Source organism: Nipponia nippon, unplaced genomic scaffold, assembly GCF_047370975.1.
Source record: "Nipponia nippon isolate SJK-2023a ecotype South Korea unplaced genomic scaffold, ASM4737097v1 scaffold_52, whole genome shotgun sequence".
Taxonomy (NCBI): Eukaryota; Metazoa; Chordata; class Aves; order Pelecaniformes; family Threskiornithidae; genus Nipponia; species Nipponia nippon.
This window is the reverse complement of record NW_028262372.1, coordinates 754,367-771,642: the sequence shown is the minus strand read 5'-3', so window position 1 is coordinate 771,642 and position 17,276 is coordinate 754,367. Positions and strand designations below refer to the sequence as shown.

Genomic DNA, 17,276 nt, shown 5'->3' with positions numbered 1-17,276 from the left:
ACACTGTGAACATTGCTGCTCTGTTCCTTGCCTGTACCATCAAGGGGGTGAGTAAAGGGTGGCGGAGAGGAAAACCAGCAGCTTGAGAGTGTAGGCAGATGAGTGGAGACCCCAGTGCGATGTGCTTCCTATTCCTGCACTGTCCTACATTTACTGGCTAGAGCAGGGACAGACCTTGCTGCAGGGCAGTGGTGGCAATCGGTGGCTTGCACGAAGGCAGTGCTGTCTGGGCTGTGTGTCACACACACGCTTTGAAGGGGGGCAGCTTTCCTGTGCAGGACCAGTGCTGTCCCTGCCAGCTGCATGTAGCTGTCTGTGAAAGCCTTGGCACCTCACATAACACTACAGGCCTTTCTTTGGCCATTAAATTGAGTAACCGTCCTGAAATCTGTTAGGCAATGTGGGGATGAAACGAGACAACTCTCATGATAGTCAGGAGAGCTCTAGGAAGTACAGCTAATGGAGATCAGAGACTTAGCTCTCCCTGTGGTCCATGAGTCCATTTGATCAGCTGATCTGTGCAGGCTGCCCAGAAAATAACAAATAGAGAAAGATTCTCTTGTCCTAAACGTGTGCATCTGCTGTCATCTCAGTTGTTCAAAGGAAATCATCCTCCTGCTCAGAAATGATGCCTCAGATACCACCCTGTCTCTCAGAGCGGATACATGTATTCACCGCCATGTCTCTTGAACCAGCTCTGGCACCTTAAATGTCACCAGGTGTTTGCATCTGAACACCTCACTCCTGGCCTCCATCTCCAGTAATTATCACGGGAGCTGAGACAAGTGGCTCCCAAGCAGCAGGTGCCTATTTTGTGCCCATCTGAACTAAGGCAAGGGGACCACCGTCACCTGTGCTTTTGAGAATGAGATGCCTCAACTGACTGAGCTGAATCGCTTCCATCAGCAGGAGGGATAAAAGAGATTACACCCTGTCCTTGTCTGTGTGGCCTGCCTAATGCTGGGACAAGAAAATAGGATTCTGAAGCCTCATCTTCTGATACATGAAATAGTGCTGGAAAGAAGTGTCTCTCCGCAGCTGAGAGACGGAACATCAGTGGTTGCTTCAGCCTGTTTCACAGCAGGTTCCCCTGGAGCCCCAGGGACACCTGGAGGGAGCCCAGAGGGGCAAAGTAGTGCCTTGGTCTAGGCCTCTGCTGCTGAGCTGGGCTGGGCTCCTGGGAAGGATGGCTAAGCCTGACAGGAGAGCTGCCCATGGCGCTTTTATGAGAATCTGCGTGTGGGAGGAGGACAACTGGCAGGGCAGGACAGGATCCTTCTTCTGTAGAGAGGGTGCTGCATGAGTCAAAGGTGCTCACAGCTCCAGATCACCACAAGGAAACTCCAAGAGAATGTTTCAAGGGAAAGTTCAAGGCTGGGATTACAATAAAGATAAGGAGATTTCCCAAGTCTGTACTTTCAGTTTCCTACTGTGAGGGCAAGGGAGAGAAGAACGGCAGTAGGTGGGCGAAAGAGAAAGAGAAAAGAACCTGTGAAGTTTGAACAAGTCATTAGAGAATATATGCATTAATCAGACCGTTCCCGTAGCAGTGACCCCGTGCTTTAGAACCTCCCTGTGGCAGTGGAACCCATCAGAACATGCCCACAGTGGTGGCCCCGCGCCTTAGAACCTCCCCGTGGTGGTGAAACCCATCAGAACATCCCCACTGTTGTGGACCCGTGCCATAGAACTTCCCTGAGGTGGAGGAACGAAGGCAATGAGAGACCGAGTCCGCATATGAGTTCAGGCGAAGGCAAGCGAAGACCCTTTATTTTTACAATCTATCCCTTTTATATTATGATCTAGTGCTCACGACCAAGCAAAACCTGTTTCATTGGCTACTGTCTTTCGTCCACACGTCTCTTCAGCATTATTGGTTCTTCAAGCTGGTGCATGGGAGTTCTTCGTTCAGGGCTGTATCCAATCTCAGCCTTATTTTTTTGCTGTGAAGTTGTTTTTAACAAGGCTCAAGGGCGCAGCTGTGTCTCGTCAACATCAAACACAATCTCATTTATTGCCACACCTCCCTGAGGATTTTCCACTCAAAAGAAGTGGAATTTAGTGGTGGCAACTTAGACTTTTAGAGAGTTTATTCTCTACTGAACTATTGGTCTCTTTTTTACTTTTTTTTGTTCTGTTCTTGTTAACGAAGAGAAATGCTGGGTCTGCATGCAGCCGCTTCCCCAAGGAGTGCAGATGGGAATCGATGCGGAGACATTCAGCTCCATCCTGAGCGGGAAAAGCTTCGATGTTAACGGGAGTGAGGCCTGGGGTGACTGGTGAGAGGAATGGCAGATGGACGAGGGTGATTGAAGAGAGGCTCTGGTGGCTGATAGAAAGGGTCTTGCTTTTCCTCCATATTCTTGCTTCCTCATGACACACCCTGGATCGATACGAGGTGGAGATCGCTTGTTCCGCAAGCGGGAAAATAAAGAAAACTGGGGAAGACTGGGTTAAAACCTGCGAGATTTTGAGGGTGGCGGTGGGTCCGTGAGGGCCATCACTATGACAGGAGGCACCCATCCCGGGGGCGGCCTTTAAGGGGCCAGGGCTCCACACCGGCTCCGGGGGGACAAAGGCAGCGTGCAGGTGGCTCTGCGGCCCCGTCAGCCCTCGCTGGCTTCCATCAGGATGGCCGGGCAAGCGCTGATCCTAGGGAAGGGAGCACCCGGTCCTCCGGCGTCGCTCACCGGGCAGCGGGGGGGGGGTTGCGATGGCGAGCACAGAGTGAGCCGAGGGCTGGCAGAGCCCTGCGGGGGGGTGAGGAGGTGGAACCCCTCAGAACGTCCCCAGGGTGGTGGCCCCGCGCCTCAGAACCTCCCCGAGGGGTTTAAGGGATCCAGTTTGTACTGGGAGGGGCCCAGGCTGCACTGGGAGGGGGCTGGGGGATGCAGATTTTACTGGGAGGGGTCCCAGGCTGTATTGGGAAGGGATTAAGGGATCCAGTCTGTACTGGGAGGGAGCCCAGGCTGTACTGGGAGGGTTTAAAGGGGTCCGGTTTGTACTGGGAGGGGCCCCAGGCTGTACTGGGATGGGTTTAAGGGATCCAGTCTGTACTGGGAGGGAGCCCAGGCTGTACTGGGAGGGGTTTAACGGAGCCAGTCTGTACTGGGAGGTGCCCTGACTGTCCTGGGAGGTGTTAAAGGGATGCAGTTTTTACTGGGAGGTGCCCTGTCTGTACTGAAAGGGGTTAAAGGGATCCAGTTTGTACTGGGAGGGGCCCCAGGCTGTACTGAGAGGGGATTAAGGGATCCAGTCTGTACTGGGAGGGAGCCCAGGCTGTACTGGGAGGGTTTAAAGGGGTCCGGTTTGTACTGGGAGGGGCCCCAGGCTGTACTGGGATGGGTTTAAGGGATCCAGTCTGTACTGGGAGGGAGCCCAGGCTGTACTGGGAGGGGTTTAACGGAGCCAGTCTGTACTGGGAGGTGCCCTGACTGTCCTGGGAGGTGTTAAAGGGATGCAGTTTTTACTGGGAGGTGCCCTGTCTGTACTGAAAGGGGTTAAAGGGATCCAGTTTGTACTGGGAGGGGCCCCAGGCTGTACTGAGAGGGGATTAAGGGATCCAGTCTGTACTGGGAGGGAGCCCAGGCTGTACTGGGAGGGTTTAAAGGGGTCCGGTTTGTACTGGGAGGGGCCCCAGGCTGTACTGGGATGGGTTTAAGGGATCCAGTCTGTACTGGGAGGGAGCCCAGGCTGTACTGGGAGGGTTTAAAGGGGTCCGGTTTGTACTGGGAGGGGCCCCAGGCTGTACTGGGATGGGTTTAAGGGATCCAGTCTGTACTGGGAGGGGCCCTGTCTGTACTGGGAGGGGTTAAAGGGATCCAGTTTGTACTGGGAAGGGGCCCAGTCTGTCCTGGGAGGGGTTTAAGGGATCCAGTTTGTACTGGGAGGGGCCCAGGCTATACTGGGATGAGTTAAAAGGATCCAGTTTATCGTGGGAGGAGGCTCAGTCTGTACTGGGAGGAGGCCAGGGAATCCACTTTATACTGGGAGAAAGGCTAGTCTGTACTCGGACACTTTAAAGGAATCCAGTCTCTACAGGGACAAGGCCCAGTCTGTACCGGGATGGAATCAGGGGATCAGGTTTGTACTGGCAGGGGCCCCAGTCAGTGCTGGAAGGGGGTCCAGGGCCCCAGTTCGCACTGGGAGGGCCCCAGTTGGCGCTGGTGGGCGCTGTCCCAGGGTCCTGGCCCTGCCCCCCCCAAGGAGGAGGCCGGGATGAACCCAAAGTTCTCTAATGTGGGGGCAGCCGCCACGGCCGGGGGGGGACACAGGGACACCCTGGGGACACCCCCACCCTGGGGACACCCCCTAGGGACAGGGACACCCTGGGGACACCCCCGCCCTGCGGACACCCTGAGGGGTGACACCTCCTGGGGACACCCCCGCCTTGGGGACACCCCGGGGGGTGACACCCCCTGGGGACACCCCTGCCCTGGGGACACCCCCCCCCCTTGGGGACAGGGACACCCCTGCTCTGGGGACCCCCCAGGGATGGTGACAGCCCCAGGGCGCCCCACAGGGTGCCCCACAGAGCCCCCAGGGTGCCCCCCCAGATCTCCAGGGTGGGGGGGGGGGGGGGAGGTGTCGGGGTGCCTGGGGGGGCTCAGGGGGGCTGGCGGGGGGTGGGCAGGGGGGTGCGGAAGAGGCGCCAGGCCCCCCGGCAGATGAGGGCGAACCAGTAGAGCTGGGGGGCCAGGAGGACGGCAGCAGCGGCGTTGTAGGCGGGGGGCAGAGCGGCTGGCACCCGCAGCAGCGGCAGCCCCCGGTGGCGCCCGTAGGCCCAGTAGAGGTAGGGGAAGAGGAGGACGCGGCAGAGGAGGAAGGTCACCAGCAAGGCCACCCCGTTGAGCTTGTGGAGAGCCGTGTGTTGGCGCTTGTACTGGGGGGAGGGGAGGAGACAGAGGGTGAGGGGCACCCAGGCGACCAGGGGTTGGGGGGAGATGGGGCTGAGGGACCCATGGCCACCTGAGATGTTCTGCTGGGGACACAGGGCTTGGGGACCCGTGGCCACCCCACATCTGCCCAGGGCTTGAGGGACCCATGGCCACCTGAGATGTTCTCCTGGGGACACAGGGGTTGGGGACCTATGGCCACCCAACGTCCCTATGGGGACCCCAGAGGTTGAGGGACCTACAGCCACCCCAGATGTCCTCCTGGAGACCCAGGGGTTGGTGGCCCATGGGGTTGGAGAGCCCCCGACCACCCCGCGCCCTCGGGGGGGACCCAGGCGTCCAGGCTCACCAGGATGAGGACCTTGCCGAGGCAGACGAAGGGGGTGCTGAGCTCGGCCATCAGGAGACACCCCAAGAAGAAGTCGCCCTTCCCCTGGCGCCACAGCTGGGGGGGACACGGGGGGACACGTGGGGACATTGGGGGCGGGGAGCGCGAGGGGAGGGGGTGACATAAGGACACATGGGTCACACAAGGACACGGGTGATTGGAGGATGAGAGAACGGGGGTGCCCAACCTGGGCTGTCCCCATCTCCCTGTCCCCCAGGTGTCCCCATGTCCCCAAGGTGTCCCCAGGAGGATCCTGTCCCCATTCCTGCTCCCCATGCCCATGCAGAAGCCAACAAACACCACGGTGGTGTGGTGGACCATCAGCACGTCCGTCCCAAGGTGACATCCCTCCGTCCCACATTCCTGAGCCAACCCCGTGTCCCCAGCCCTTTCCCTCATCCCCGAGGTGTCCCCAACCCCTCCGCGTCCCCGCCCCCCACTCACAGTGGCCACGGGGAAGCAGACGAGCACCATGGCGGCGTGGTGGAGCACCATCAGGAGGTCCTTGCGCAGGTAGGCGCCAGCGGCCGCCCGCATGGACGGCAGAGGTGCCATCTCGTGTCCCTTCACCCGTCCTCGGTGCCAGTGACACAGGAACATGGCGTAGACATCGTAGATGAAGTAGGGGACGGCGAATTGGGGGTACGCCCCTGCCAACCAGTGCCTGGGGGGGGGAACACATCAGGGGACTTGGGCGTCCAGGGAACCTCGGGTCACCCCCTCAGGTGTGCGGGGGACCCTGGGGGACCCAATCTGGGGGACCCAGGCATCCTGGGAGTCAGGGGGGACCCCAATCTGGGGGACCCAGGCATTTGGGGACCCTTGGGACACCCAAGTCGGGGGACCCAGGAGTTCAGAGACCCTTGGGACCCCCAATCTGGGGCACCCAGGAGTTCAGGGACCCCAACTGAGGGGACCCAGGTGTCCAAGGACCCTTGGGGCACCCAATCTGGGGCACCCAGGAGTTTGGGGACCCCCAATTTGGGACACCCAGGAGTTTGGGGACCCTTGGGACCCCCAATCTGGGGCACCCAGGAGTTTGGGGACCCCCAATTTGGGACACCCAGGAGTTTGGGGACCCTTGGGACCCCCAATCTGGGGCACCCAGGGGTTCAGGCCCCTCCCCCCCTCCCCTCCCCCCCCCATAGGGGCCCGGGGTTAATCCCGGCTGAGCCCCCGCACAGCTGCTCCCGCTTAATCCCCCCCTCCCCCACCCCCAGGCCGCCCCTCCCCCCGCGGTGGGGGTGGGCACCTATGGGTGCTGGGGGGGGTGGTGGTCTGAGGGGTCACCCATGGGTGCCGGACACTCACTGGTCATTGATGACGTCGTGGTGGCAGGAGGAGGAGATGATGTAGCCAGCCGTGGAGGCCATCACCGCCTGCACCGAGGACACCAGCCTGGGGACATGGGGGGGGACACACGGCCGTGATGTCACCTCCGTCCCCAAGCCGCCCTCGTCCCCACGCTGCCACCGCCGCTGTCCATCTGCCACGCTAATCCCCGTCCCCGTGTCGTCCTTGTCCCCGCGCCAGCCCCGTCCCCCCTCCCGCTGCCACCTCCAGCCCCGTCCCAGTGCCATCCCTGTCCCCTCCTTGTCCCCACGCCGTCCCCGTCCCTGGGCCATCCCTGTCCCCTTCCCTGCGGTGTCCTTGTCCCCACGCTGTCCCCATCCTTCAGCTCCCCCCCCGCCCTTGTGCCACCTCCAGCCCTGTCCCCATCCCTCCCTGTCCCCATCCCTGTCACTGTCCCCAACCCTGTCCCTGTGCCACCTCCAGCCCTGTCCCAGTGTCCCCATCCCCACCCTGTACCTGTCCTTGTGCCACATCTGTCCCTGTCCCCATCCCTGTCCCCATCCCTCCCTGTCCCCAACCCTGTCACTGTGCCACCTCCAGCCCTGTCCCAGTGCCCCCATCCCTGCCCTGTCCCCGTCCTTGTGCCACCTCCAGCCCTGTCCCCATCCCCATCCCTGTCCCCTCTCTGCCCTTGTGCCACCTCCAGCCTTGTCCCAGTGTCCCCAGCCCTGTCCCCAGCCCCGTCCCTGTCCCCAGCCCCATCCCCATCCCTGCCCTGTCCCTGTCTTTGTGCCACCTCCAGCCCTGTCCCCTCCCTGTCCCTGCCCTGTCCCCCTCCTCCTCCCCACCCGTCCCCATCCCCATCCCCTCCCTGTCCCCGTCCCCGTCCCCGTCCCCGTCCCCGTCCCTGTCCCCCTCCTCCTCCCCACCCATCCCCATCCTTGTCCCCATCCCTGTCCCCATCCCGGTCCCGGTCCCGGTCCCCCCGCGGCGGGGGCGGCACCTGGCGGCCAGGGTGGCGGCGTGGGGCTCGGGGCAGCCCAGCCGGCGCAGCGCGGCCTTGCCCAGCAGGAAGAGGCCGGGGAAGAAGAGGAGCCCGGCGGCCAGCGCCGCCCCGGGGGGGGCCATGGGGACCGAGGGGCGGGGCCTGGGGGGCGGGGCCTGCGGGCGGGGCCTGGGGGCTAAAGGGGCGGGGCTTCCAGGGGCGGGGTCTGGGGGTGACACACCCCCCCCCCAGGCCTGAGGCCTCCCCTCAGGCCCGACCCCCCTCAGCCCCTCCCCCCTCTTTTGCATAAATTTGCATCTCACCGGCAGAGGGGCGGGCTTCTCGCCTTTACTCCCAGAGCTCATTCATACGCAGTAAGCCCCGCCCCCCGGCTGATTTGCGGACATTTGCATACGCACCACCCCCCCTCCGGCCGCCGCGTCGCCACGGCAACGGCAGGGCAAGGGCGCATTCGCGCTGCTGCGCCTTCCCATTGGCCGCCGCGGCAGCCAATAGGAAAAGGCGGAGCGGGCGCGTTGCCGGGTAGAGCGGGAAGGGCGGGGTCTCTCCGCTGCCGGCCAATAGAAAAGCGCGGCGGCGGCTGCCGTGGCGACGGCGCTGCTGGGGGGGTGGGGGTGGGGGAGCGTTGCCGCGGCAACTGCGCGTGCGCGGGGGGAGCTTGAATATTAGTGAGGTGGCGCCGGCCGCGCCTCAGCCCGTGGCTCATTAAACATGCGCCCGCGCGCTCATGAATATTAATGAAGTCTTTATGGAAACCCCGCCCCTCGCTGCCGGGGGTGGGCGGGGCGTGTTGTCCTCCGCGCCCCGAAACCCCGCCCCTCGCTAAGCCCCGCCCCCTTCCCCGCCCCCACCGGGGGCATGGGGGGGGGCTCCCCGTTGCCATGGAAACCCTCGCGTTACTATGGCGACCGGGGGGGGGAAAACACACACTGTTGCCACGGCAACCGCCCCCCCCGCCGGGGGGGTCCCCAAAAATAGGGGGGGTCCCCAAAATGGGGGGGAGGGGTAAAAGGGGGGGACGGGGGTGCGAGGATCCCGGGGGGGGGAAGGGCGAGGGGGAGGCGAAAAATGGGGGGGGCACCCCGAAAGGGGGGGGAGGCCCCAAAAATGGGGGGGGAGGCAAACGGGTGGGAGGGGTAAGGGGGGAGGGGCAAAATGAGGGGGGAGGGGCAAAATGGGGGGAGGGGCAAAATAGGGGGTCCCCCCAAAGCAGCGAAGGGGGGTCCCCGAAATGATGGGGGGAGCGGGGGGGCCCTGAAACCCCCCTCCCAAAATGAGTAAAGGGGGGAGGGGGGCCCTTTCCCCTCCCCCCCGGCGGCGGGAGGTGGGGGAGGGGCGGGGGGGAGGGGGTTATTTTTGGCTGCCGAAAGGGCAGAGGTCACCTGAGAAGGTCAGGGAAGGGGGGGGGCCCCCCGCCCCCCCCCGGGAGCCCCTATATAAGGGGGAGCCCCCGGCACCCCCAGCGCCGCCCCCGGACCCCCCCACGGTGAGACACCCCCCCCCCCCCGCACCCCAATACCCCCCCCCCGGGCCCCTGCACCCCAATACCCCCCCCCCCCGGCTCTCCACCCCCCCCAGCACCCCACCCCCCCCGCCCCTTCTGCACCCCAAAATCACCCCACTCCCCCCAGGCACCCCAAAACCCCCGGGCACCCCAAAATCCCCCCCCCCCCCCCCCCCCAAATCCCCCGTTCCCCCCCCCCCCGGGCCTCCCAACCCCCCCCGCACCCCAAAACCCCTCCCCAGACCCTCCCCCCCCCCAGCACCCCGAAATCCTCCTGGGATCCCCCTCCCCCCGCGGCACCCCAAACACCCGGATGGGCCCCACCGTGACTCAGCGCGGCGTTGCCCCTTTAAGGCCCCGCCCCGCGCTGAGGGGGCGCGTGACGTCACGGCGCGCCCTGCCCCGCCCCTGCCCCGCGCGCGCGCGCCTCCGCCGCTCCCCGCGACCAGGTGGGGGGGGGGGAGGGGGATTTTGGGGTGAAAAAGGGCGGGATTGGGGGTGGGGGCGGGTTGTGCGGGGCAAGAGGAAGATTTTGAGGTAAAAAAGGGGGGTTTTGAGATAAAAAAGTCAGATTTGAGGGAGGTTTTGGGGTGAAAGGGGCAGATTTGGGGGTGGGGGGCGGGTTGTGAGGGGCAAGAGGAAGATTTTGAGGTAAAAAGGGAGTTTTTGAGGTAGAAAAGGCAGATTTGGGGGAGACTTGGGGGTGAAAGGGTCAGATTTTGAGGTGAAAGGGAGAGATTTTTTGGTGAAACAGGGAGATTTTGGGTGTGGGGCCAGATTTGGGGGTGAAACGGGCAGATTTAGGGCTCTGGAGGCAGATTTGGGGGCAAAAAGGGCAGATTTTGGGTGGGGGGAGAAATTATGGGGTGAAAAGGAGCAGATTTTGGTGCCTGGAGGGAGATTTTGGTGCCTGGAGAGGGATTTGGGGGTGAAAAGGGGCAAATTTGGGGCTGAAAGGGGCAGATTTTGGTGCCTGGGGGCAGATTTTGGGGTGAAAAGGGGCAGATTTTGGTGCCTGGAGGCAGATTTGGGGGTGAAAGGGGCAGATTTTGAGGTGAAAGGGGCAGATTTTGGTGCCTGGGGGCAGATTTTGGTGCCTGGGGGCAGATTTTGGGGTGAAAGGAGCAGATTTTGGGGTGAAAGGGGGAGATTTGGGTGCCTGGGGGCAGATTTGGGGCTGAAAGGGGCAGATTTTGGTGCCTGGGGGCAGATTTTGGGGTGAAAGGGGCAGATTTTGGGGTGAAAAACGTCGCTTTGGGGGACGGAGGCACCCATGGGTCCCCCGTTGGGGTGGGGACCCTTCCCGGCCGCCCGGGTTCCTCTCCCTGCCCTTGAAACGCCCTTGGGGTTCGGGGCGGGGGGGATGGGACGGGACACAACCAGACGCCCCGGTCCCTCCCTTGCTCCCTCCCCGCACCCGTGGGTCCCCTCCCCGCATTTCCCGCTTGCCTCTCGCAGCGTCCGGACGCCTGGGTCCGTCTCCCGTCTCCCCCCCCCCCCCACTTCGCTCCCCATTTCCCTGGGGTCCCCCCCAAATTCCCCCCCTGGATCCTTTGGGGTCCATCGTCCCCCCCGATGCCTGGGTCCCTTTTCCTCCCCCCCCCCCCCCCCAAACTTTTTGGGGTGCCCCCTCCTGGACCCCTGGGGCCCCCCCAATCTCCCAGACCCCTGGGGTCCCTTCCCCCCCCAACGTTTTTGGGGTCCCCCCCTTGGCCACTTGGGTGCGGGGGTCCCATCCCCCCCTCAACCTCCAGGGTCCCCCCCAGACTCCGGGGTCCCCCCCGTCCCCCACCCCGTCCCCGGGGCAGCCATGGGGGCGGGCGGAATGGTCACGTCGCAGGGTGTTATTGCTGCTGATGTCATTGATGTCGCCGCTGATGTCACTAGAGCCGCCGCCACCATGTCGCCACCGGTAGCAGCTTTGACCCCGGAGCAGAAGCAGGAGCTGGCGTCCATCGCCCAGCGCATCGTCGCTCCCGGCAAGGGTATCCTGGCCGCCGATGAGTCCACTGGTGGGTGACTGGGGGCACTGGGAGGCACTGGGAGGGGATTGGGGGGTACTGGGAGGCAGTGGGAGGGGATTGGGGGGGGCACTGGGAGGGGATTGGGGGGCACTGGGAGGGGATTGGGGGGCACTGGGCGGCACTGGGAGGGGATTGGGCGGCACTGGGAGGCACTGGGAGGGGATTGGGGGGTACTGGGAGGCACTGGGAGGGGATCAGGGGGGCACTGGGAGGGGATTGGGGGGCACTGGGCGGCACTGGGAGGCACTGGGAGGGGATTGGGGGGCACTGGGAGGGGACTGGGGGCTACTGGGAGGCACTGGGAGGGGATTGGGGGACACTGGGAGGGGATTGGGAGGCACTGGGAACTACTAGGAAGGGATTAGGAAGTCCTGGGAGGGTGCTGGGAGCATACTGGGAAGGGACTGGGACACACTGGGAGGCACTGGGAGGAGATCAGGATGCACTGGGAGCTACTGGGGGGGGCACTAAGAGTTACTGGGAGCTACAGGGGAAGCACTGGGAGCTACTGTGGTAATGCCAGGAGAGCACTGGGAGGGCACTGGGAGCTACTGGGGCAGCACTGGGAGGACACTGGGAGCTACTGGGAGACACCAGGGCTGGACTGGGAAGTACTGGGAGCTACTGGGAGGTGCTGGGGGCTTGCAGGGAGGCTGGCCAAGCACCCCTGTGCCCCCAGGTGGTACTGGGGGGGGGTACCGGGAGGCACTGGGAGCTACTGGAAGGCACTGGGGCAGCACCAGGAGACCAGTGAGGGTTACTGGACTATACTGGGATGAACTGGTTTGTACTGGGATGGCTGCAGGTAGCATGGGGAAGCACCTGAGAACCCTGAGGTGGTAGTGGGAGGGTCCTGAGAGCTTCTGCAGCTGCACTGGGAGCTACTGGGAGGCACTGGGGCAGCATGAGTAGGGCAGTGGGGGTTACTGGGATATACTGAGCTGAACTGGGAGTAGCTGGTTTGTACTGGGATGGCTGCAGGCAGCATCGCAAAGCATCTGAGAATTTGAAGGTGGCACCAGGAGACCCCTGGGAGCTCCTGGGGCTGCACTGGGAGCTACTGGGAGGCACTGGGGCAGCACCAGGAGACCAGTGGGGGTTACTGGGTTATACTGGGATGAACTGGTTTATACTGGGATGGCTGCAGGGAGCATGGGGAAGCAGCTGAGCACCCCAAGGAGGGTCCTGAGAGCTCCTGGGGCTGCACTGGGAGCTACTGGGACACCTTGGGGCAGCACAAGGAGGGCAGTGGGCCATACTGGGCTATACTGGGATGAACGGGGATGGCTGCAGGGAGCATTGTGAAGAGACTGAGCACCTCGAGGTGGCACCAGGGGGGTCCAGAGAACTCCCGGGGCAGCACTGGGAGCTACTGGGAGGCACTGGGGCAGCATGAGGAGGGCAGTGGGCTATACTGGTCTGAACTGGTTTATACTGGGATGGTGGCCGGGAGCATCGCAAAGCGTCTGGGAACTTCAGGGTGGCACTGGGGGGGTCCTGAGAGCTCCTGGAGCAGCACTGGGAGTGACTGGGAGGCAGTGGGCCATACTGGTCTGAACTGGTTTATACTGGGATGGTGGCCGGGAGCATCGCAAAGTGTCTGGGAACTTCAGGGTGGCACTGGGGGGGGTCCTGAGAGCTCCTGGAGCAGCACTGGGAGTGACTGGGAGGCAGTGGGGCAGCATGAGGAAGGCAGTGGGCCATACTGGTCTGAACTGGTTTATACTGGGATGGTGGCCGGGAGCATCGCAAAGCATCTGGGAACTTCAGGGTGGCGCGGGGGGGTCCTGAGAGCTCCTGGGGCTGCACTGGGAGCTACTGGGCCACCTTGGGGCAGCACCAGGAGACCAGTTGGGGTTACTGAGCTGAACTGGGAGTGACTGGTTTGTACTGGGACGGCCGCAGGCAGCATCGCCAAACGCCTGAGCTCGGTGGGGGCGGAGAACACGGAGGAGAACCGGCGCTGGTACCGGCAGCTGCTCTTCACCGCTGACAGCCGGGTGGACAACTGCATCGGTGGGGTCATCCTCTTCCACGAGACGCTCTACCAGAAGGCGGACGATGGGCGTCCCTTCCCCCAGGTCATCCGCGGCAAGGGCGCCCTCGTCGGCATCAAGGTGGGGACGCCGTGGGGACATCGCGGGGACGCCTGGGGGACACGGGGACGGCGGGGGCCTTGGGGATGGCGGGGGTGTTGGGGACATTGGGGGGGACGCGGGGGCGTTGGGGGCTTGGGTGCTCCTCGAGCCTGGTCAGCCACATCAGAGGTGGCTTCATGAGGCGCCCTCGTTGGTGTTGAGGTGGGGACACCTTGGGGACATCGGGGACAATGGGGACCTTGGGGACATTGAGGACGTTGGGGGGACACGGGGGTGTTGGGGGCTTGGCTGCTCCTTGAGCCAGGTCAACCACATCAAAGGTGGCTTCATGAGGCGCCCTCGTTGGTGTTGAGATGGAGATGCCTTGGGGACATCGGGGTGTTGGGGACATTGAGGGGACGCGGGGGTGTTGGGGGCTTGGGTGCTCCTCGAGCCAGGTCAACCACATCAGAGGTGGCTTCATGAGGCGCCCTCATTGGTGTTGAGGTGGGGACGCCTTGGGGACATTGGGGGGACACCGTGGGGACATGGGGACCTTGAGGGGGACGTGGGGACAGGGTGGGGACCAGGCCAGCGCCCTGCTGACCCTGGTGGCCCTGTCCCTGTCCCCCAGGTGGACAAGGGCGTTGTGCCCCTGGCTGGCACCAACGGCGAGACCACGACCCAGGGTGAGTGACAACCGTGTCCCCAAGGGTGGCTCCGGCTGCGTCCCCACCCCTGATGCCACCACGGTGTCCCTGATGTCTCCCACAAGCCCTGTCATTGTCCCCATCCCTGATGCCACCGCAGTGTCCCCACCCCTGATGCCACCATGCCGTCCCCAGCCTTCATGCTGCCCTCCTGCCCTGCCAGTGTCCCCACCCCCGATGTCACCACAGTGTCCCCACCCCTGATGCCACCATGGTGTCCCCAACCTTCATGCTGCCCTCCTGCCCTGTCAGTGTCCCCACCCTTGATGCCACCACGGTGTCCCCACCCCTGGTGCCCCCCCCCCCCGCTCCATTGCTGTCCCCACCCCTGGTTCCATCCCCAACCCCCATCAGTGTCCCCACCCCGGTGCCCCCCCCTGCCCCACCGGTGTCCCCGTCCCCGACGTCCCCGCCGTGTCCCCAGGGCTGGATGGGCTGATGGAGCGCTGCGCCCAGTACAAGAAGGACGGGGCCGACTTCGCCAAGTGGCGCTGCGTCCTCAAGATCTCCGAGCACACGCCCACGCGCCTGGCCGTGATGGAGAACGCCAACGTCCTCGCCCGCTACGCCAGCATCTGCCAGCAGGTCCCTGTCCCCTCCCCGCCGCCCTCCCGGGCCCCCACCCCATCCCCGTGCCACCTCCAGGCGCCCTACGGCAGTTGGTGGCCTCCGAGCTGCGAGGTGACACCACGAGGTGGCACCTCCACGTCCCCTCCTGCCACCCCGGGGCACCTGGGCCACCTCCCACCACCGTGTCTGCGTCCCAGTGTCCCCTCCCGGTCGCCGTGGGGCGTCCCCGTCCCCACCGTCCCCCGTGTCCCCACAGAACGGCATCGTCCCCATCGTGGAGCCCGAGATCCTCCCGGACGGTGACCACGACCTGAAACACTGCCAGTACGTGACCGAGAAGGTGGGTGACGTCCCCAACGCGTCCCCAATGCGTCCCCGCCGTGTCCCCGCCCCGTCCCCACCCCTGTCCCCGTGTCCCCAGGTGTTGGCAGCCGTCTACAAGGCGCTGAGCGACCACCACGTGTACCTGGAGGGGACCCTGCTGAAGCCCAACATGGTGACGCCAGGCCACGCCTGCACCAAGAAGTACAGCCCTGAGGAGATCGCCATGGCCACCGTCACCGCCCTGCGCCGCACCGTGCCACCCGCCGTCCCCGGTCAGTGCCACCAGGGCCCTGTCCCCATGGCCGTGTCCCCGTGGTGGCCCCATGCCCGTAACTACGTCCCCACAGTGTCCCCATCCCCGTGGCCGTGTCCCCATGTCCATGACTACGTCCCCAAGGTGTCCCCATCCCCGTGGCCGTGTCCCCATGTCCATGACTACGTCCCCAAGGTGTCCCCATCCCCGTGGCCGTGTCCCCACGGTGGCCCCATGCCTGTAACTACGTCCCTGAGGTGTCCCCATCACCATGGCCATGTCCCTGTGGAGTCCCCATGCCCATAACTATGTCCCCAAGGTGTCCCCACCCCCACAGCTACATCCCCACCCCCACAACCACGTCCCCGTGGTGTCCCCGTCCCCACGGTGTCCCCACCCCCACAGCCCCGTCCCCATGGTGTCCCCGTGCCCATAACTGTGTCCCCGTGGTCTCCCCGTCCCCACGGTGTCCCCACCCCCACGACCACGTCCCCGCGCTGTCCCCCCTCCCCCCGGGGTGCCCCCGCCCGGCTGACGCCCCTCCCCCGCAGGCATCACCTTCCTGTCGGGGGGGCAGAGCGAGGAGGAGGCCTCCCTCAACCTCAACGCCATCAACCGCTGCCCGCTGCCGCGGCCCTGGGCCCTCACCTTCTCCTACGGGCGGGCGCTGCAGGCCTCCGCCCTGCGCGCCTGGGCCGGCCGGCGGGACAACACCAAGGCGGCCCAGGAGGAGTACGTCAAGAGGGCCCTGGTAGGTGGCCGTCCCCTCCCGGGGACAGCGGGGGAGGGGGGGACAGGGGCGAGGTGGAGAACATCGAGGTGGTTCTGGTGGGTCACCCGTGGGGACGTCGGAGGGGTGGAGGGGACACGGGGACATGGAAAGGACAGGGGCAAGGAGGAGGAGGTCCAAGAGGTTGTGGTGGGTCACCCGTGGGGACGTCGGAGGGGTGGAGGGGACACGGGGACAGGGACAACACCAAGGCGGTCAAGAGGGCCCTGGTAGGTGGCCGTCCCCTCCCGGGGACAGCGGGGGAGGGGGGGACAGCAGGGGATGGGGCGAGGAGGAGGAGGTCCAGGAGGTTGTGGTGGGTCACCCGTGGGGACGTCCAGAAGCTGGAGGACATCTTGGGGGTGGAGGGGACACGGGGACCCCGGGGGGGGTGGAGGGGACACGGGGATGGCCTTGGGCTGGTGCCACCCCCGCCCCGGGCGGTGTCACCACTGTCACCCGCACCTGGCTGCCACCCCGGCGCTGGGTGGGGGGCGTCCCCGTGTCCCCGATGTCCCCCCATGTCTCCCTGTCCCCCCGTGTCCCCAACGCCCCCCCGTGTCCCCCCATTGTCATCCCCATGTCCCCCCCAATGTCCCCATGTCCCTGATGTCCCCCTGTCACCCCAATGGCCCCCCCGTGTCCCCAACGGCCCCATCCCCCATGTCCCCAGTGTCCCCCCCATCCCCCTGTCCCTGTCCGTCCCCAATGTCCCCCTGTTGTCCCCGTGTCCCTCTGCCCCCCCATGTTCCCATGTCCCCCACGCCCCCCAATGTCCCCCCCTTGTCCCCTGTCCCCGTGTGTCCCCCCTTGTCCCCCCATCCCCCCATGTCCCTGTGTGTCCCCCAGTGCCCCCATGTCCCCCTGTTGTCCCCAATGTCCCCCAATGTCCCCCTGTCCCCAACGCCCCCGTCCCCCCAATGTCCCCATGTCCCCCTGTCACCCCCCATCCCCCCAGTGTCCCCCCGTCCCCCCCAATGTCCCCCTGTCTCCTGGTCCCCCCATGTCCCAATGTCCCCCTGTCCCCCCATGTCCCCCCAATGTCCTCGTCCCCAATGTCCCCCCCATGTCCCCCTGTCCTCAACGCCCCCCGTCCCCCTGTCCCCAACACCCGCCCAATGTCCCCCTGTCCCCCCCAATGTCCCCCCGTCCCCCCCATGTCCCCCTGTCCCCAACGCCCCCCCAACGCCCCCCGTCCCCTCTCCGCAGGCCAACTCCCTGGCCTGCCAGGGCAAGTACACCCCCAGCGGCCCGGCGGGGGCGGCCGCCAGCGAGTCCCTCTTCATCTCCAACCACGCCTACTGACGTCACGCCGCCTCTCCTCGCGTCACGCCGCGTCACTGCGCGCCAGGACACCCCCTCCCCTTTCCCCTCCCCCTCCGTTCCCTTTCCGCTGCGGCGGGGCAATAAAATGGCGGCGGCCTGAGCAGAGCGGCGTCTGGGGGGGGGCTGCACATGTGGG

General features: G+C 64.8%; 2 protein-coding genes across 9 annotated transcripts; one reads left to right on the top strand and one right to left on the bottom strand.

The window, feature by feature from the left end:
• Positions 1 to 1,738: 1,738 nt before the first annotated feature.
• On the bottom strand, positions 1,739 to 9,434 carry TLCD3B (TLC domain containing 3B). 7 transcript variants are annotated; one of them, XM_087735038.1, is made up of 6 exons: positions 7,580 to 7,806; positions 6,595 to 6,681; positions 5,728 to 5,947; positions 5,245 to 5,340; positions 4,680 to 4,882; positions 2,457 to 2,652 (listed from the first exon to the last, which is right to left on the bottom strand). In XM_087735038.1, exons 1-6 carry the CDS (start codon positions 7,702 to 7,704, stop codon positions 2,607 to 2,609), a joined length of 777 nt encoding a protein of 258 aa, XP_087591164.1. In that variant the 5' UTR covers positions 7,705 to 7,806; the 3' UTR covers positions 2,457 to 2,606. The 7 variants fall into 7 exon arrangements, with proteins under 7 accessions (XP_087591166.1, XP_087591161.1, XP_087591164.1 ...); XM_087735037.1 differs by having other exon boundaries at positions 2,539 to 2,750; positions 7,580 to 7,807; XM_087735040.1 differs by lacking the exons at positions 4,680 to 4,882; positions 7,580 to 7,806 and adding an exon at positions 9,411 to 9,434 and having other exon boundaries at positions 1,739 to 2,652.
• Position 9,435: 1 nt separating this feature from the next.
• Positions 9,436 to 17,240, top strand: ALDOA (aldolase, fructose-bisphosphate A). 2 transcript variants are annotated; one of them, XM_087735044.1, is made up of 9 exons: positions 9,436 to 9,535; positions 10,974 to 11,098; positions 13,016 to 13,227; positions 13,823 to 13,877; positions 14,323 to 14,483; positions 14,725 to 14,808; positions 14,890 to 15,064; positions 15,597 to 15,796; positions 17,024 to 17,240. In XM_087735044.1, exons 2-9 carry the CDS (start codon positions 10,987 to 10,989, stop codon positions 17,117 to 17,119), a joined length of 1,095 nt encoding a protein of 364 aa, XP_087591170.1. In that variant the 5' UTR covers positions 9,436 to 9,535; positions 10,974 to 10,986; the 3' UTR covers positions 17,120 to 17,240. The 2 variants fall into 2 exon arrangements, with proteins under 2 accessions (XP_087591170.1, XP_087591169.1); XM_087735043.1 differs by lacking the exon at positions 9,436 to 9,535 and adding an exon at positions 10,521 to 10,559.
• Positions 17,241 to 17,276: the final 36 nt, after the last annotated feature.